General features: G+C 46.4%; 1 protein-coding gene across 1 annotated transcript in view; it reads left to right on the top strand.

Moving 5' to 3' along the window:
* Positions 1 to 17,341, top strand: part of LOC143284453 (uncharacterized) — a 32,774-nt gene extending 15,433 nt beyond the window's left edge. The window contains exons 10-16 of the mRNA XM_076591092.1: positions 3,213 to 3,317; positions 4,874 to 4,948; positions 5,397 to 5,529; positions 6,162 to 6,271; positions 8,103 to 8,279; positions 10,625 to 10,952; positions 12,891 to 17,341. Of these exons, the coding sequence (XP_076447207.1) occupies positions 3,213 to 3,317; positions 4,874 to 4,948; positions 5,397 to 5,529; positions 6,162 to 6,271; positions 8,103 to 8,279; positions 10,625 to 10,952; positions 12,891 to 12,982 (1,020 nt within the window). The 3' untranslated portion in view covers positions 12,983 to 17,341. The remainder of the gene's footprint in view (positions 1 to 3,212; positions 3,318 to 4,873; positions 4,949 to 5,396; positions 5,530 to 6,161; positions 6,272 to 8,102; positions 8,280 to 10,624; positions 10,953 to 12,890) is intronic.

Here is a 17,341-nt window from a genome sequence, read left to right as displayed (position 1 = left end):
TCTTCAGGTGTCTGTCTACATTTACTGTGGTCAGGTGTGTGTCTTCAGGTGTCTGTCCACACTTACTGTGGTCAGCTGTTTCTTCAGGTGTCTGTCCACACTTACTATGGTCAGGTGTGTCTTCAGGTGTCTGTCCACACTGACTGTGGTCAGGTGTGTGTCTTCAGGTGTCTGTCCACACTGACTGTGGTCAGGTGTGTGTCTTCAGGTGTCTGTCTACACTTACTGTGGTCAGGTGTGTGTCTTCAGGTGACTGTCTACATTTAATGTGGTCAGGTGTGTGTCTTCAGGTGTCTGTCGACACTTACTGTGGTCAGGTGTCTTCAGGTGTCTGTCAACATTTTCTGTGGTCAGGTGTGTGTCTTCAAGTGTCTGTCTACATTTACTGTGGTCAGGTGTGTGTCTTCAGTTGTCTGTCAACATTTACTGTGGTCAGGTGTGTCTTCACGTGTCTGTCCACACTTACTGTGGTCAGGTGTGTGTCTTCAGGTGTCTGTCCACACTTACTGTGGTCAGGTGTGTGTCTTCAGGTGTCTGTCAACACTTACTGTGGTCAGGTGTGTGTCTTCAGGTGTCTGTCCACACTTACTGTGGTCAGGTGTGTGTCTTCAGGTGTCTGTCAACACTTACTGTGGTCAGGTGTGTGTCTTCAGGTGTCTGTCCACACTTACTGTGGTCAGGTGTGTGTCTTCAGGTGTCTGTCCACACTTACTGTGGTCAGGTGTGTGTCTTCAGGTGTCTGTCCACACTTACCGTTGGCAGGTGTGTGTCTTCAGGTGTTTGTCTACACTTACTGTGGTCAGGTGTGTGTCTTCAGGTGTCTGTCCACACTTACTGTGGTCAGGTGTGTGTCTTCAGGTGTCTGTCCACACTTACCGTGGTCAGGTGTGTGTCTTCAGGTGTTTGTCTACACTTACTGTGGTCAGGTGTGTGTCTTCAGGTGTCTGTCTACATTTACTGTGGTCAGGTGTGTGTCTTCAGGTGTCTGTCTACATTTACTGTGGTCAGGTGTGTGTCTTCAGGTGTCTGTCCACACTGACTGTGGTCAGGTGTGTGTCTTCAGGTGTCTGTCTACACTTACTGTGGTCAGGTGTGTGTCTTCAGGTGACTGTCTACACTTACTGTGGTCAGGTGTGTGTCTTCAGGTGTCTGTCTACACTTACTGTTGTCAGGTGTGTGTCTTCAGGTGTCTGTCTACACTTACTGTAGTCAGGTGTGTGTCTTCAGGTGTCTGTCTACATTTACTGTGGTCAGGTGTGTGTCTTCAGGTGTCTGTCTACACTTACTGTGGTCAGGTGTGTGTCTTCAGGTGACTGTCTACATTTACTGTGGTCAGGTGTGTCTTCAGGTGTCTGTCCACACTTACTGTGGTCAGGTGTGTGTCTTCAGGTGTCTGTCTACATTTACTGTGGTCAGGTGTGTGTCTTCAGGTGTCTGTCTACATTTACTGTGGTCAGGTGTGTGTCTTCAGGTGACTGTCCACACTTACTGTGGTCAGGTGTGTGTCTTCAGGTGTCTGTCCACACTTACTGTGGTCAGGTGTGTGTCTTTAGGTGTCTGTCCACACTTACTGTGGTCAGGTGTGTGTCTTCAGGTGTCTGTCCACACTGTGGTCAGGTGTGTCTTCAGGTGTCTGTCCACACTTACTGTGGTCAGGTGTGTGTCTTCAGGTGTTTGTCTACACTTACTGTGGTCAGGTGTGTCTTCAGGTGTCTGTCCACACTTACTGTGGTCAGGTGTGTGTCTTCAGGTGTCTGTCTACACTTACTGTGGTCAAGTGTGTGTCTTCAGGTGTCTGTCTACACTTACTGTGGTCAGATGTGTGTCTTCAGGTGTCTGTCCACACTTACTGTGGTCAGGTGTCTTCAGGTGTCTGTCTACATTTACTGTGGTCAGGTGTGTGTCTTCAGGTGTCGTCTACACTTACTGTGGTCAGGTGTATGTCTTCAGGTGTCTGTCTACACTTACTGTGGTCAGGTGTGTGTCTTCAGGTGTCGTCTACACTTACTGTGGTCAGGTGTGTGTCTTCAGGTGTCTGTCCATACTTACTGTGGTCAGGTGTGTGTCTTCAGGTGTCTGTCTACATTTACTGTGGTCAGGTGTGTGTCTTCAGGTGTCTGTCCACACTTACTGTGGTCAGGTGTGTCTTCAGGTGACTGTCCACACTTACTGTGGTCAGGTGTGTCTTCAGGTGTTTGTCCATACTTACTGTGATCAGGTGTGTCTTCAGGTGTCTGGCCACACTTACTGTGGTCAGGTGTGTGTCTTCAGGTGTCTGTCTACACTTACTGTGGTCAGGTGTGTCTTCAGGTGTTTGTCCATACTTACTGTGGTCAGGTGTGTGTCTTCAGGTGTCTGTCTACACTTACTGTGGTCAGGTGTGTCTTCAGGTGTGTGTCTTCAGGTGTCTGTCCACACTTACTGTGGTCAGGTGTGTCTTCAGGTGTCTGTCCACACTGAACATGGTCAGTTGTGATTTCAGTTGTCTGTCCGCACATACCAGGGTTATGGGTCAGGTGTGTCTTTGTGTATGTCCACTGTCAAATGTGCATCTTCAGTTCTCTGTTCACACTTACTAGGGTCAGGTTTGTGTCTTCAGTCGTGTGCGTGTAGAAGTGATGATTCAGTTTAGACAGACAAAATCTCAACACCATAAAAATGTTGTTATAAACAAAGATAAACGCAATTCATAAACTAAAACCGCGGTTTTATTTCAGGTGATGAATAAGTGGCCTAAAAGTTTTATCATACATAAATTAGAATATAAATTGAGTTAAAAAAAAACAAAAAAACAAAGATTTCTTCGCATGAATATTCTGGAAAACTCGGGTCATTTTGGAGTCTGCCTAAATGTTTTGTCTGCTCAGTTGTTTCTGTTTTGACTGGGTGTTCGACGATTTCATTTCTCTGTGTTTAAGTGCGCGTGCGTACGCGCGCGTGTGTGTGTGTGTGCGCGCGCTTGTATGTGTGTATACATGTGTGCGTGTGCGTGTGTGTGTGCGTGTGTGTGTGTGCGCGCGCGCCTTGTATGTGTGTATGCATGTGTGTGCGTGTGCGTGGGCGTGCGTGCGCGCGCGCGCGTGTGTGTGTGTGTGTGTGTGTGTGTGTGCGTGTGTGTGTGTGCGTGCGTGTGTGTGTGTGCGTGCGTGTGTGTGTGTGCGTGCGTGTGTGTGCGTGCGCGTGTGTGTGTGTGTGTGTGTGTGTGTGCGTAGAGGAGGACACGGGGCGTGCCGTGCAGGATCTGGATGGCTCAGAAACCAGGCACCGACATTGTGGGACTGCCCATCAACACCACGTATGAGTGGGCCTTCAGTGAGGTGTGTCTTTGCAACTCGTGTGTGTGTGTATGTGTGTATGTGTGAGAGAGTGAGAGAGTAACTTCATCATGCATTTCTCTTCAACCAAAAACAAAACAATCTAGAGATGAGCAGTGCTGAGCAAAGCTGAACTTTTGTTACTTCGGCATTTGCTACGTTAAGTTTGGAGTTAAAAGTTCAGATAAAATTAGAAATACTTCTCAATTACTTCTTAACTGATGTATTGTGTTTTGTTGTATTGTATTGTATTGTATTGTGTTATGTTGTATTAATCTTTTCTCACAGCAGATTTCTGTGTGAAATTGGGCCTGCTGTCCCAGGGAAGAGCACGTCGCTACAGTGACAGTGCCATCCTTTCCTTTCTTTCTTGTCCAAGTCGATTTCTGAACAGAATTTTGCCAGAGACAACCCTTTCGTGGCCGTGGGCTTTTTTTCGTGCGCTAAGTGCATGTTGTAGACGGGATCTCGGGTTATTGTCTCGTCCGAATAACTAGCGTCCAGACCACCACTCAAGGTCTAGTGGAGGGGGAGAAAATACCGCCAAGTGTGGGATTCGAACCATCGTGCCCAGACTCTCACGCTCCCGATGCGGACGCGTTACCATTAGGCGTCTTTTTTACAACTAAAACCAGCAGCAGAATAGAAATGCTACAAACAAAACCTCCATTACAACAAGGACAAAAAGTACCCAGCCAACAAGAAAAATCGACCATCTCCGTGATAGGAATCTGTGCTTCAGTGCCATGCACTGTTCTCCATTGCCTTGACGATGTGTTCTTTACAAATAGAAACAAAACAAAATGATTACAGTTAACGAGCCAGTGAGAGATTTGATATGTACAGAACTTTCTGTAGTGTACATGATTAAAACCTTATCTACTGCAAGATGTGGACAGGCACTTTAAATTTATAACAACGAAATTTAGATGGGAATATCAGAAGTGACAATGCATCGCTCAAGATACAAAACTTCTAGTACGAATGATTTAGTCTGCCCTCTATGTAACGAATCCCAAGAAAACGATTTACATTTTGTTCTTTGTTGCCCAGTGCTTTGAAATATTCGTGAAATGTTTATAACAGCAGAATATTACAAACATCCCTCTTTATTTAAATTAAGTCTGTTAATGTCGTCAAGCAACAGTAAGGACGTTCGTGATTTTTCCTTGTTTTTGTATAAGGTTTTCAAACTTAGAGAAATAGCAATTTCGTGAAATGAATACAATTGTTTTGTTATCTGCATTTATGCTTGTTTGCTTATGTTGTCTTATTGAGTTGAGTTGTATAATGTTCATATTAACCCCTTCACTTGGGGCTAAGGCCTATATGTGAATAAACCTTTCCGTTTCTCTCTCTCTCTCTCTCTCCCTCTCTCTCTCTCTCTCTCTCTCTCTCTCTCTCTCTCTCTCTCTCTCTCTCTCTCTCTCTCCCTTCTCCCTTTTGTTTTCCTGTTTCTAACCCTATCCCTCTCTCTGTGCACGAGTGCACCCACGTGTTAACATACAGACACACAGACTGACGGACAGACAGCATGTTCAAGCTATGTCTTTTTCCAGCCAGGGTGGCGCAACTTGAAAGAAGATGGCGGCATCAGCGATGCCCCCATGCAGCTGATACATACACTGGAGGACGTGAGTTGACACCACCCCCCCACCCCCACCCCCCCGACACACACACACACACACACACCCTTTTCCCCTGGGAAGGAAGAACAAGAGAGGAGGGGGAGGAGGAGATGAAGAAAAAAGATTGGGGGGCTCAGGGGCCAGGGGAAGGGGGGCGGTTGTGTGTATGGGATGGGGTGACGGACAGTGAGTGAATGGGTCTGTACAGTATGTGTGTTTGCGCTTGTCCGTGCGTATGCATGCTCACTTGCGTGTGTATTTAAGAGTGCGTGTGTATGTACAAGGGCGCGTAGGTGCATGCAGGTGAAGCGTGCTTGCTCGAGTACATATGTAGTTGCGTGTGTGTGTGTACCTGAATGAATGTGTGTATGTGTGTGTGCTTGTTTGTTTGCTTGCTTGCTAATGCACTCGCTTGCCCGCTTGGTCGATGCCTCATGTTTGTTTTTGCTCCCAGTTCGGATCCCGTCGGCAGATCGTGACGAACGTGTATGACTACGTGGCCAACGGTGCCGACATCCTGGAGGGAGTCAACCTGGACAGCTGTTTCATCGGCCTTCCCCGCAACCTCGTGGTCTTCAACATCCCCAGTGAGTCCCACCTGTGTGCACGATATCGTTGTTTGAAGGTTGAAAGCTTTGGTGAACAGTCCCGTGACCATTCACTGTCCATCGGGGGCAGTGGATTCACATCCACAGTGTCTAGGGTCAGGCGGGGCCCAGTCCGATCCTCTTGCGCCGTTTTGTAACTTTCCCTAACCGGTCAGGTACCCGTTTAACACCCGAGTGGAGTGAAGAAAGTCAGGGGGTGAAGGTCGTCTGTTTTGAAAGAGTGCTTTAAAGTAGCCAGGAAGAAGCCACTCCGTCATTTGAGTTGTGTCTGTCGTTGTACATCACAATGCAAACCTGAAAAGTGTGTGTGAATAGAACAAGAATAGAATAGAATGAATTTTAATGTCATGAAACCTTAAGGTTTATGAGACGCAAGTACTATGGTGAATAAATTATTAAATAGATAGACAACTGGTTAATCAATTAGCGTCATAAATTGAAACAGAATTCTTAAATAATTTTTCCTAATATTGTTTGTATATAATTATTCATCATCTGTTAGCATCAACTGACTTGGAATATTTCCTGTATTGGAATTTTGAGTATCTTTTTATACTGTGTGTGTGGTGTGTGTGTGTGTGAGATAACGTGCGTGTGTGTGTGTGTGACAGACGTGTACAGGACGTTGCTGCAGAACCACCAGCAGGACTTTGGCCGTGCAGTCCGTCAGAGTGTGGCCCGGGTGGCCAGTGTCTCCCCGCTCCGTGTGGCCAACGTGCAGGTAACACATGACGTCACCTAGTTACCTGGATGCCGTGTGCTTGTGTCTGTGTAGGTCTGTCTGTCTGTGTAGGTCTGTCTGTCTGTGTAGGTCTGTCTGTCTGTCTGTTACGCGAGCTCGTTTCCGCTGATGTAGAAACAGGGTCTGTTTTTAGGTCGGTGGGTCGATCCTTTATACTTTGTGTTGCTTTGTCGGTCTCTCCCTATCGTCCCCTCCATCTGTCCTTGAATGTACACTGTAGTATCCATCTGTCCGTGAATGTACGCTGTAGTATCCATCTGTCCATGAATGTACGCTGTAGTATCCCTCTGTCCTTGAATGTACGCTGTAGCATCCATCTGTCCGTGAATGTACGCTGTAGCATCCATCTGTCCGTGAATGTACGCTGTAGTATCCATCTGTCCGTGAATGTACGCTATAGTATCCATCTGTCCGTGAATGTACACTGTAGTATCCATCTGTCCGTGAATGTAGTATCCATCTGTCCGTTAATGTACTCTGTAGTATCCATCTGTTTGTGAATGTACTCTGTCGCATCCATCTGTGAATGTACGCTGTAGTATCCATCTGTTTGTGAATGTACTCTGTCGTATCCATCTGTCCATGAATGTACTCTGTAGTATCCATCTGTCTATGAATGTACGCTGTAGTATCCATCTGTTTGTGAATGTACACTGTAGTATCCATCTGTCCATGAATGTACGCTGTAGTATCCATCTGTCCGTGAATGTACACTGTAGTATCCATCTGTCCGTTAATGTACTCTGTAGTATCCATCTGTTTGTGAATGTACACTGTAGTATCCATCTGTTTGTGAATGTACTCTGTCGTATCCATCTGTGAATGTACGCTGTAGTATCCATCTGTCCATGAATGTACTTTGTAGTATCCATCTGTCTATGAATGTACACTGTAGTATCCATCTGTTTGTGAATGTGAATTTATGGTGTTCATCCGTCCATTGTATGTCTAGCAATTCATGAATGAGCACTTACAGTGTGCACTCAGTGTCTAGCAATTGATCAATGACCACTTACAGTGAGCACTCAGTGTCTAGCAATTGATCAATGACCACTTACAGTGAGCACTCAGTGTCTAGCAATTGATCAATGAGCACTTACAGTGTGCACTCAGTGTCTAGCAATTGATCAATGACCACTTACAGTGTGCACTCAGTGTCTAGCAATTGATCAATGACCACTTACAGTGAGCACTCAGTGTCTAGCAATTGATCAATGACCACTTACAGTGAGCACTCAGTGTCTAGCAATTGATCAATGACCACTTACAGTGAGCACTCAGTGTCTAGCAGTTCATGAATGAGCACTTACAGTGTGCACTCAGTGTCTAGCAGTTCATGAATTAGCACTTACAGTGAGCACTCAGTCTCTAGCAGTTCATGAATGAGCACTTACAGTGAGCACTCAGTGTCTAGCAGTTCATGAATGAGCACTTACAGTGTGCACTCAGTGTCTAGCAGTTCATGAATGAGCACTTCAGTGTCCGTCCACGCATCTATCCATAAATGTACACACATACATTGCACAGACCGCCACCATCTTCCCGTGGATGCGTGCTTTCAGTATCCAGAACCATAAATGTGTTGGTACGGTGAGAGTCAGTTTGAATATCTATTGACTCATGAATATGCATAATTAAAATGTCATTCGTGTGTGTGTGTGTGTGTGTGTGTGTGTGTGTGTTATGTAATTTAGGAGTGCTTTTGAACCTTTCCTTGTTAAGCGCACGGAGTTCCATATAAATATATCATTATATCATTATGAAGCTGGGTATATATACGAATGATATATATCGATGCTTCGGTTTCCAGTTACGACTGCAGCAGTTCACACAGGAGGTGTGGTTGGAGCTACTGTCGGTGCCACCCAAGCACGGCCACACGTTGGACCCCACCACAGAAAGGTCCCTGGACATGGCCACCCAGGACTTGGTGACAGCTGTGCGAGGCAGCCGCCTGGTTATCGAGCTGTTTGGGGATCATCCGTGGGTAAGACACTGTGTGGTTCGTCCGTCGGGATCGACGAGGACCATCTAGTCATCCTGGGGGTGCGTGGGTTGGGCTCTGTGGGTGCGCAGATGACTGGTCAGGCCAATCCGCGCCCGGAAGGTTCTGACGCAGTGTGGACAGGGGATGGTGGTGGCTGTCGGGGACTTGCTGGCACTGCCATTCCTGGCCTGTCTGCGTTGCTCTGCTGCAGCGATTCTGTTGGCCTCACAGCATTTGGCGCCTTTGTGGACAGCTGAACGCCACTTTGGTCTGTCCATTGCATTCAGCTCCCATGTGTCGTGGCTGATGCTGAAGGCCTTCAGAGAAGCTTTCAGAGTGTCTTTGAAGCGCTTCTTTTGGCCTCCATGGGAGCGCTAACCATGTTGGAGTTCGCCGTACAGCAGTTTCTTGGGGAGCCGGTGGTCTGGCATGCGAACTACATGGCCTGCCCAGCGCAGCTGGGCCTGCATCAGGTAAGACACTACGGACCACAGCATTCAGCATCTGACCCCCGAAAAACGACTTCCCGGACATCTGTCCAGAACAACTTGACCCTAAGGACTTCCTGCCGATAGGTGGTTAAACTCAGTTGTACAGTGAGACACTGCAACATTGTGGTCGCCGGCTTCATTGCTGTCGTGGTCATGTCAACGTTGTAGTCGTTGTTGGTGCTGGCGTCATCGTCACTGGTCTTTGTTGTCATTGCAGTATCATTATCACTATCGTTATTGGTACCACAAAAAAGAAAGAAGAAAAATGGTAAAGCGGTTTACTGTTTGTAGTTCGCATTGTCAGGGAGATACGCAGACCATAGTATCGGCATGAAGTTATCCGTACAATTATTCGATGGATAGCATTGCCATCATAGATCAGGTAGTTTGGTTTTTGTTGTTTTTTAGCCAAAGCGCGTACTGTTGCCAGAATGCAAGAAAGGAGGAGGAGGAATTTTGTTCAATGTCCCGTCACACATATCGGTGATTGAAGACATTTTGTTAAAAGTATTTATGTATATATTTGAGGATTATCGGTTAGAAGGGGTGGGAGATGTGAATGAGTGGATGGTTGGGGGGAAACTGGGCAAATGAGGGTGAAATGAGGGTGAAATCTGAAAAAAAATCTAATACAATTATAGGAAATTACTTAAAGGACTTCGTAAAAATGAAGGCGTTAAACTGACAAGCGAAACAACTGATATTGAATGCAAAAAGTCAAAAACATCAACGTTCTCAGTCACTTGTGAAGACACACTTTCGCGTCATCAAGGTACAGTCAAAAATTATATGCTTAATTGTCAGGTTACTAAAGCATATGCACTTGACATTAGAACAATACTTGGTCCGTAATGAATTTGATAATAGTCCGAGAGTTAAAACTAAGAATTGGTCTGCTAATCGGAACGAAATGTGAGTCAACTGACGAGGTTTTAGACTGGAATGAAAGCACATATAAAAGTTACAGGAAAGGCAGCAGACGGCTACGAGTGCGGTGGAGCGTAAGTGCGATGTGTCTGTGGTGCGTTATTGTGATTTTACACGTTTTTCTTGTTGCGCACATCAAGCACCTAACGCGAACCTAGCGGAAGAAACAAAGAGCAGGCTGACCAGAAGCAGACCAGAAGGGACGGATGGTGAAGGTGTTACAGGCCAGAGCCACCACCAACTGAAAGAATCCATGCTTGCTGCTGACCACATAAGAGCCAGACTGAGTGACCACGCACCCGTTCCAGTGGACACGAAACTGATGTCACTAGGACGGAAACTGTCAGCAGGAAGCGTCGTTCTCCTAGGACTCACATAAGAATACCTCGAACTCCTCCAATATGCATGGACATTACTTATGTGAATCAAAGTATGAAAAAAATTAAATAAATAAAAAAAAGAGGACTGGAAAACTGTCTCGATATAGCAGGGCATGAAAGTGTCTGTATTCATAACTCAGCGCCAGTCACTGAGTCAGACTGGAGAGATAAAAACACATGAACTGCAGGTCAGGAAATCGAAAACGTTCCCCCCCCCCCCCCCCCCCAGGAGTCTACGATACACCCAGCTGTGGACACAGGCAGACCGAGGGAAAAAAACAACCAAACCACAACCCACACTGAAATTCACAGGCAACGGATAAGGTCTACACCCCCCCCCCCCTCCCCCAATCCGTGACAATAACCATTGGCAGGTTCTGACTGATTTGTGTGTGTACCCACTTACCTTACAATCTAACCCTGTCTCAATATTAAACCTGTTTTCTCGGGGGCAAGCTACTTAGAATTACAGCTTGTTTTCTTGATAACATGGTCGTTTGGCTTGGCTTGGCTTGCCGCCACCTGTTTACTGTTCCGTGTGTTACAGCCGCTGTACATAACTCCGGAACCAGGCAGCCTGAGAATTAGACGCTACAACCAGGTGGTGCACGTGACAGGGAGGAAAACGCCAGTGCCCCCAGGAAGGACAGGAAGGACGCCAGTGCCCCCAGGAAGGACGCCAGTGCCCCCAGGAAGGACAGGAAGGACGCCAGTGCCCCCAGGAAGGACGCCAGAGCCCCCAGGAAGGACGCCAGTGCCACCAAGACTCCACTGGCCCAGTGTCTCGGCTGTGGACCACACGACTGGCCCACCCGCTTTACAGCGGCAGAATCTATGTCAGCAATTCGTCAGCAGCGATGACCATTATTCTGCAGGTAGTGTGTGTGTGTGTGTGTTCGTGTGTGTGTGTGTGTGTGTGTGTGTGTGTGTGTGTGTGTGTGTGTGTGTGTGTGTTTGTGTGTGTGTGTGTTCGTGTGTGTGTGTGTGTGTATTTGTTTTCGTGCATCGTTCATGTGTCTGTGTGTGTATGAGCAGTTTACCTTAATCAGTTTTACCCTCCTTTCGCCTTTTGAAACGCCTTTCTCCAACTAAGCAAAGCAACCACCCAAGTCGTGCAGTGTGGTGCTTACCTGTTTGACTTGGATGTGGTTATTGTGAAAGGTGTGGTGGTGACCATAAGATTGGTGACTGTGACAGGTGTGGTGGCGACTGTGACAGGTGTGGTGGTGACTGTGACAGGTGTGGTGACTGTGACTGGTGTGGTGGTGACTGTGACAGGTGTGGTGGTGACCATAAGATTGGTGACTGTGACTGGTGTGGTGGTGACTGTGACAGGTGTGGTGGTGACTGTGACAGGTGTGGTGACTGTGACAGGTGTGGTGGTGACTGTGACAGGTGTGGTGACTGTGACAGGTGTGGTGGCGACTGTGACAGGTGTGGTGGTGACTGTGACAGGTGTGGTGGTGACTGTGACAGGTGTGGTGACTGTGACAGGTGTGGTGGTGACTGTGACAGGTGTGGTGACTGTGACTGGTGTGGTGGTGACTGTGACAGGTGTGGTGACTGTGACAGGTGTGGTGGCGACTGTGACAGGTGTGGTGGTGACCATAAGATTGGTGACTGTGACTGGTGTGGTGGTGACTGTGACAGGTGTGGTGACTGTGACAGGTGTGGTGGTGACTGTGACAGGTGTGGTGACTGTGACAGGTATGGTGATGACTGTGACAGGTATGGTGATGACTGTGACAGGTGTGGTGGTGACCATAAGATTGGTGACTGTGACTGGTGTGGTGACTGTGACAGGTGTGGTGACTGTGACAGGTGTGGTGGTGACTGTGACAGGTGTGGTGGTGACTGTGACAGGTGTGGTGGTGACTGTGACTGGTGTGGTGGTGACTGTGACAGGTGTGGTGACTGTGACTGGTGTGGTGGTGACTGTGACAGGTGTGGTGGTGACTGTGACAGGTGTGGTGACTGTGACAGGTGTGGTGGTGACTGTGACAGGTGTGGTGGTGACTGTGACAGGTGTGGTGGTGACTGTGACAGGTGTGGTGGTGACTGTGACAGGTGTGGTGACTGACAGGTGACGGTCACAGGTGTGGTGACTGACAGGTGTGGTGGTGACTGACAGGTGTGATGACTGTGACAAGTGAGATGACTTTGACAGGTGTGGTGGTGACTGTGACAGGTGAGATGACTGTGACAGGTGTGGTGACTGTGACAGGTGTGGTGGTGACTTTGACAGGTGAGATGACTGACAGGTGTGGTGGTGACTGTGACAGGTGAGATGACTTTGACAGGTGTGGTGACTGTGACAGGTGTGGTGACTGTGACAGGTATGGTGGTGACTGTGACAGGTGTGATGACTGTGACAGGTGTGATGACTGTGACAGGTGTGGTGACTGTGACAGGTATGGTGATGACTGTGACAGGTGTGATGACTGTGACAGGTGTGATGACTGTGACAGGTATGGTGATGACTGTGACAGGTGTGGTGGTGACTGTGACAGGTGCGATGACTGTGACAGGTGTGGTGACTGTGACAGGTGAGATGACTAACAGGTGTGGTGGTGACTGTGACAGGTGTGGTGGTGACTGTGACAGGTGTGGTGACTGTGACAGGTGTGAGGGTGTCTGTGACAGGAATGTTGACTGACAGGTGGTGTGACTGTGACAGGTGTGTTTACTGACAGGTGGTGTGACTGTGACAGGTGTGCTGACTGACAGGTGGTGTGACTGTGACAGGAATGTTGACTGACAGGTGGTGTGACTGTGACAGGTGTGTTTACTGACAGGTGGTGTGACTGTGACAGGTGTGATGGCGGGCACGGCAGTAGGGATGGGGGTGGTTGGAGGTGCCCTGGGACTGCTGACCTACAGACTTCTCCTTCGCCCAGGCACGTAACGCTGCCATGGTTCCCCCTGAACACGTGCATGTCAGTTTTCATGATTGACTAGGTCAATATTCCTCCATGTTGATGTCAGTTTTCATGTATTGATTAGGTCAGTATTCCTCCGTGTTGATGTCAGTTTTCATCTATTGATTAGGTCAGTATTCCTCCATGTTGATGTCAGTTTTCATGTATTGATTAGGTCAGTATTCCTCCATGTTGATGTCAGTTTTAATTTATTGACTAGGTCAGTATTACCCCATGTTGATGTCAGTTTTCATGTATTGACTAGGTCAGTATTCCTCCATGTTGATGTCAGTTTTCATGTATTGATTAGGTCAGTATTACCCCATGTTGTCAGTTTTCATGTATTGACTGGGTCAGTATTACCCCATGTTGATGTCAGTTTTCATGTATTGACTAGGTCAGTATTACCCCATGTTGATGTCAGTTTTCATGTATTGACTAGGTCAGTATTACCCCCATGTTGATGTCAGTTTTCATGTATTGACTGGGTCAGTATTACCCCATGTTGATGTCAGTTTTCATGTATTGACTAGGTCAGTATTACCCCATGTTGATGTCAGTTTTCATGTATTGACTAGGTCAGTATTACCCCATGTTGATCTCAGTTTTCATGCAGTGACTGGGCCTGTATTCCAAGTTGTCAAACAGTTAATAGGCCTGTATAATCCCATGTCAATGCCCATTACTTTGGTTCACTTTGCACATGTAAAATAACCTAAAAAAAACAAAAAAAACATATCTTCAGTGATTAGTGTAACAAAATGACAGTTCAGTTTTCGTTTCGAGATTTTCAATCGCTTTCTGAAAGACAGCTGGATCTGCAGCGTGACCCAGAGGTGCCAGCCATCCCGTATCATACAAAGTAATCAGTGAAAACATTAACTTTGTTGAAGAATAGCACGGCGGGAAAGGTATAGGCGATATCTTCCATTCGTTTTTTGCCGAGCGTTCACTGCTTTCCTATGTGACCGGAAATAAAAGCACTATAGTGGACTGGCCTGATCGTAATTGGTTTCAAAGGCATGTGACAAATCTAAACACGTCACAATACAACAAAGTCGGGCACTGGTATTTTTACAGAAAAAAAATGGGCTGTGGCGCTTCGCTAAAAAGAAAAGCAATAATATCGAGAATGGTCTGAAAATGAACTTGTGAAGTTCGGCGTCAAGGTTTTGCTCACGCTGACGTGAAAAGGTACCCTGGCGCCTCAGCTGCTGTCGCTTTTAGCGCAGTCAACCGCACAGGACTTTGCACCAAAAGTGTCATCCACATTTGTAACTTGAGGAGGTTGGACACACGGTTCTGCTTGCGTTGCCTCGGTCGTCTGTTGCGTTTAATTAAATGATGCGGAGGGTGAAAAAAATGAGTTGGTCATTCCTCCCTGGACTTAGAATAATATGAGTTGGCCATTCCTCCCTGGACTATTATTCTGAGTTGGCCATTCCTCCCTGGACTATTATTCTGAGTTGGCCATTCCTCCCTGGACTTAGAATAATATGAGTTGGCCATTCCTCCCTGGACTTAGAATAATATGAGTTGGCCATTCCTCCCTGGACTATTATTCTGAGTTGGCCATTCCTCCCTGGACTTAGAATAATATGAGTTGGTCATTCCTCCCTGGACTATTATTCTGAGTTGGCCATTCCTCCCTGGACTTAGAATAATATGAGTTGGCCATTCCTCCCTGGACTATTATTCTGAGTTGGCCATTCCTCCCTGGACTTAGAATAATATGAGTTGGCCATTCCTCCCTGGACTTAGAATAATATGAGTTGGCCATTCCTCCCTGGACTATTATTCTGAGTTGGCCATTCCTCCCTGGACTTAGAATAATATGAGTTGGTCATTCCTCCCCCTTTTTTGAAAATCTTTTTCTTTTCTTTTTTTTTTTTTTTTTTAGCAAAGACAACAAACAAATTGAAAATATTGTATTTGAAATTTTATTCCAAATGACAAAAAAATAATAAAAACCATAAAAGTGATAAAAACTCAACACGCATACACTCGAAAATACAATTTACAAGCACACACGTACACACTTACTATTCAGTTTATGCCACAGTGCGTGACAGACGTGTAAAAGGTCAGTAACAATGTCAAATGTCAGATGCCAAATAGCTAAATGCAAATGTGAAGTTGTGGCCTTGTGGTAACGACTACGCGTAGGAAGCGAGAGAATGTGAGGGCAAGGGTTCGAATCCCCTGTACTGGAGCTGGAGTGGAGGTCTGGACGCTTGTCTTTCGTATGAGACGTAGCGTGTGCAGCGTGCACTTAGCTCACGTGAAAGAACCCACATCAAAAGGGTTGTCCCTGGCAAAACTCTGAAGAAAATCCACTCCAATATCAAAGTGTATTGTATGCAAGCACGTGACTAAAGCTTGACTGAATGGCACAGGAAACAACAATGGGCGCCCAGAGGCAGCTCTCAGTTGTCTCTTCCCAGGTAGGCAGCCTGACTGTTTCCATAGTGCTTAGAGTTTGGTCTCTGGCCAAGACACGCGCTCGGTAAGTATCAATTATAACAATAGGATGCACTGCCCAAAAGCTGTTTAGACTCCGATTCATAGTTTTCAGCTTCTCGTGATCATTGGTGCGTCAGTGTGCCCGCCTCTCTATTCTATTGACAATCTCTCAGGTTCGGAGCACTGGTATATATGTACGCAGTACACAGCTGTTTCGACCATATCGTGTGCGAAATCTCACTCGCAGTAAGTTTCCTAACTAGAAGAATAGTAAGCCTGCTATCCAATTCAGCCCAGGAATAGCTGTCAATGTAGTTCCTTCCCTTCGATTGTTCCTGTTATCACTGGAGGTGTCCCTTTCCAAGAACTAATGTTCCTTTGTTCACAGACCCGGACTCTGCAATCCACTGTGTTTCATGAAATATCATTCCCAGATTGTCTAACAGTTACCGAGTGATAATCGTTCTCAGTATTTTTGCGGAATCATGTTCTGCAAAGTGTGCGTTTACTTTCCGAAACTTCCAATCAAAAATAGCACAGTATCTCACCATTAAAAATACATCAAAGAATGATGTTGAATTCCGTTGTCACGTCATAGTCATGGACAAATGCAAACGAGCAAAAAATCTTAAGATACTGTTCCATAAATGAATGAGCAGTGAACAGTTTAGCAAACCTACCAAAGAAACCGATATTTTGCCCCAGTAGCCATTCAGTGAACAGTTTAGCAAACCTACCAAAGAAACCTATTTTGCCCCAGTAGCCATTCAGTGAACAGTTTAGCAAACCTACCAAAGAAACCTATTTTGCCCCAGTAGCACACACTATTACCAACAGAATGGTTTACTATGGCAATTAAAGTGGGTTTTTTGATTCACCTAAAGCAGCTTGAACGGCGAGAGAGGTATAAACTGTGGAAAACGCCAAAAAAATGGGCACCCGCAAACGGCGACACAACGCAGAAATGCGAAACTGAAGTAGTACAGTTTTTCTCATAAACCCCATTGTTCTGTAACGAGTCACTGGAAGTTTTTGAGGGGTTTTTTTGTTGTTGTTTTTTTTATTCTGCTCACCATTGCAGCAGGTCCGGGCGGGAGGGTCGGGGAAGGATTCACAAACAGGGGGACCTAGTATTTTCAAGTAAATCCATCTTTTCAACAACAAAAAAAAAAAAAAAAAAAAAAAAAAAAAAACCCAGAAACAAACGCACTGACACTATAAATTAGTTTTATCAGTTTTTAACTTTGGATGTTAAAGCTTCATGGTAATTCGAGGTCCTGTATACAGCATGTACTTAGCGCACGTAAAAGAACCCACGGCAACAAAAGGGTTGTTCCTGGCAAAATTCTGAAGAAAAATCCACTTCGATAGGAAAAAGAAAACCAAAAAAACCTGCACGCAGAAAAAAAAACAAAAAAAAAAACAAGACAATGGGTGGCGCTGTAGTTTAGCGACGCGCTCACCCTGGGAAGAGCAGCTCGAATTTCACACAGCGAAATCTGTTGCGATAAAAAGAAATACAAATACACCGTTACCCCTGCGCGACTAGTACTTCAGTGAGAAGGGGTGTCAAGGGAAGTAACAACGAATGTCACATAAATCGGAAGACAGGAAGAGTTGCATGATCATGGAGTGGAGTTTACGGCTGACGCCTCAAGGTCAAGTCGTTCAAGGCTGTGTTCAGTTGAAATTCTCCCCGCGGCAGACGGTAGCTTTTTGTGATAAAACAGATTCTGTCCGCTACTCACGTCCGGTTGTCAACTGAAGGCGGGCGTCGTCATGTGCTCGGCCATCGTCAGGGCCAGGCAGCACAGGGAGTGACAGCCCTGAGGTACGAACCTCCACCCGTCGCCAACACCTCCGTGGCTTATCAGCCATTACAA

Source organism: Babylonia areolata, chromosome 8, assembly GCF_041734735.1.
Source record: "Babylonia areolata isolate BAREFJ2019XMU chromosome 8, ASM4173473v1, whole genome shotgun sequence".
NCBI lineage: Eukaryota > Metazoa > Mollusca > Gastropoda > Neogastropoda > Buccinidae > Babylonia > Babylonia areolata.
This window is presented reverse-complemented; position numbering and strand designations above follow the sequence as displayed.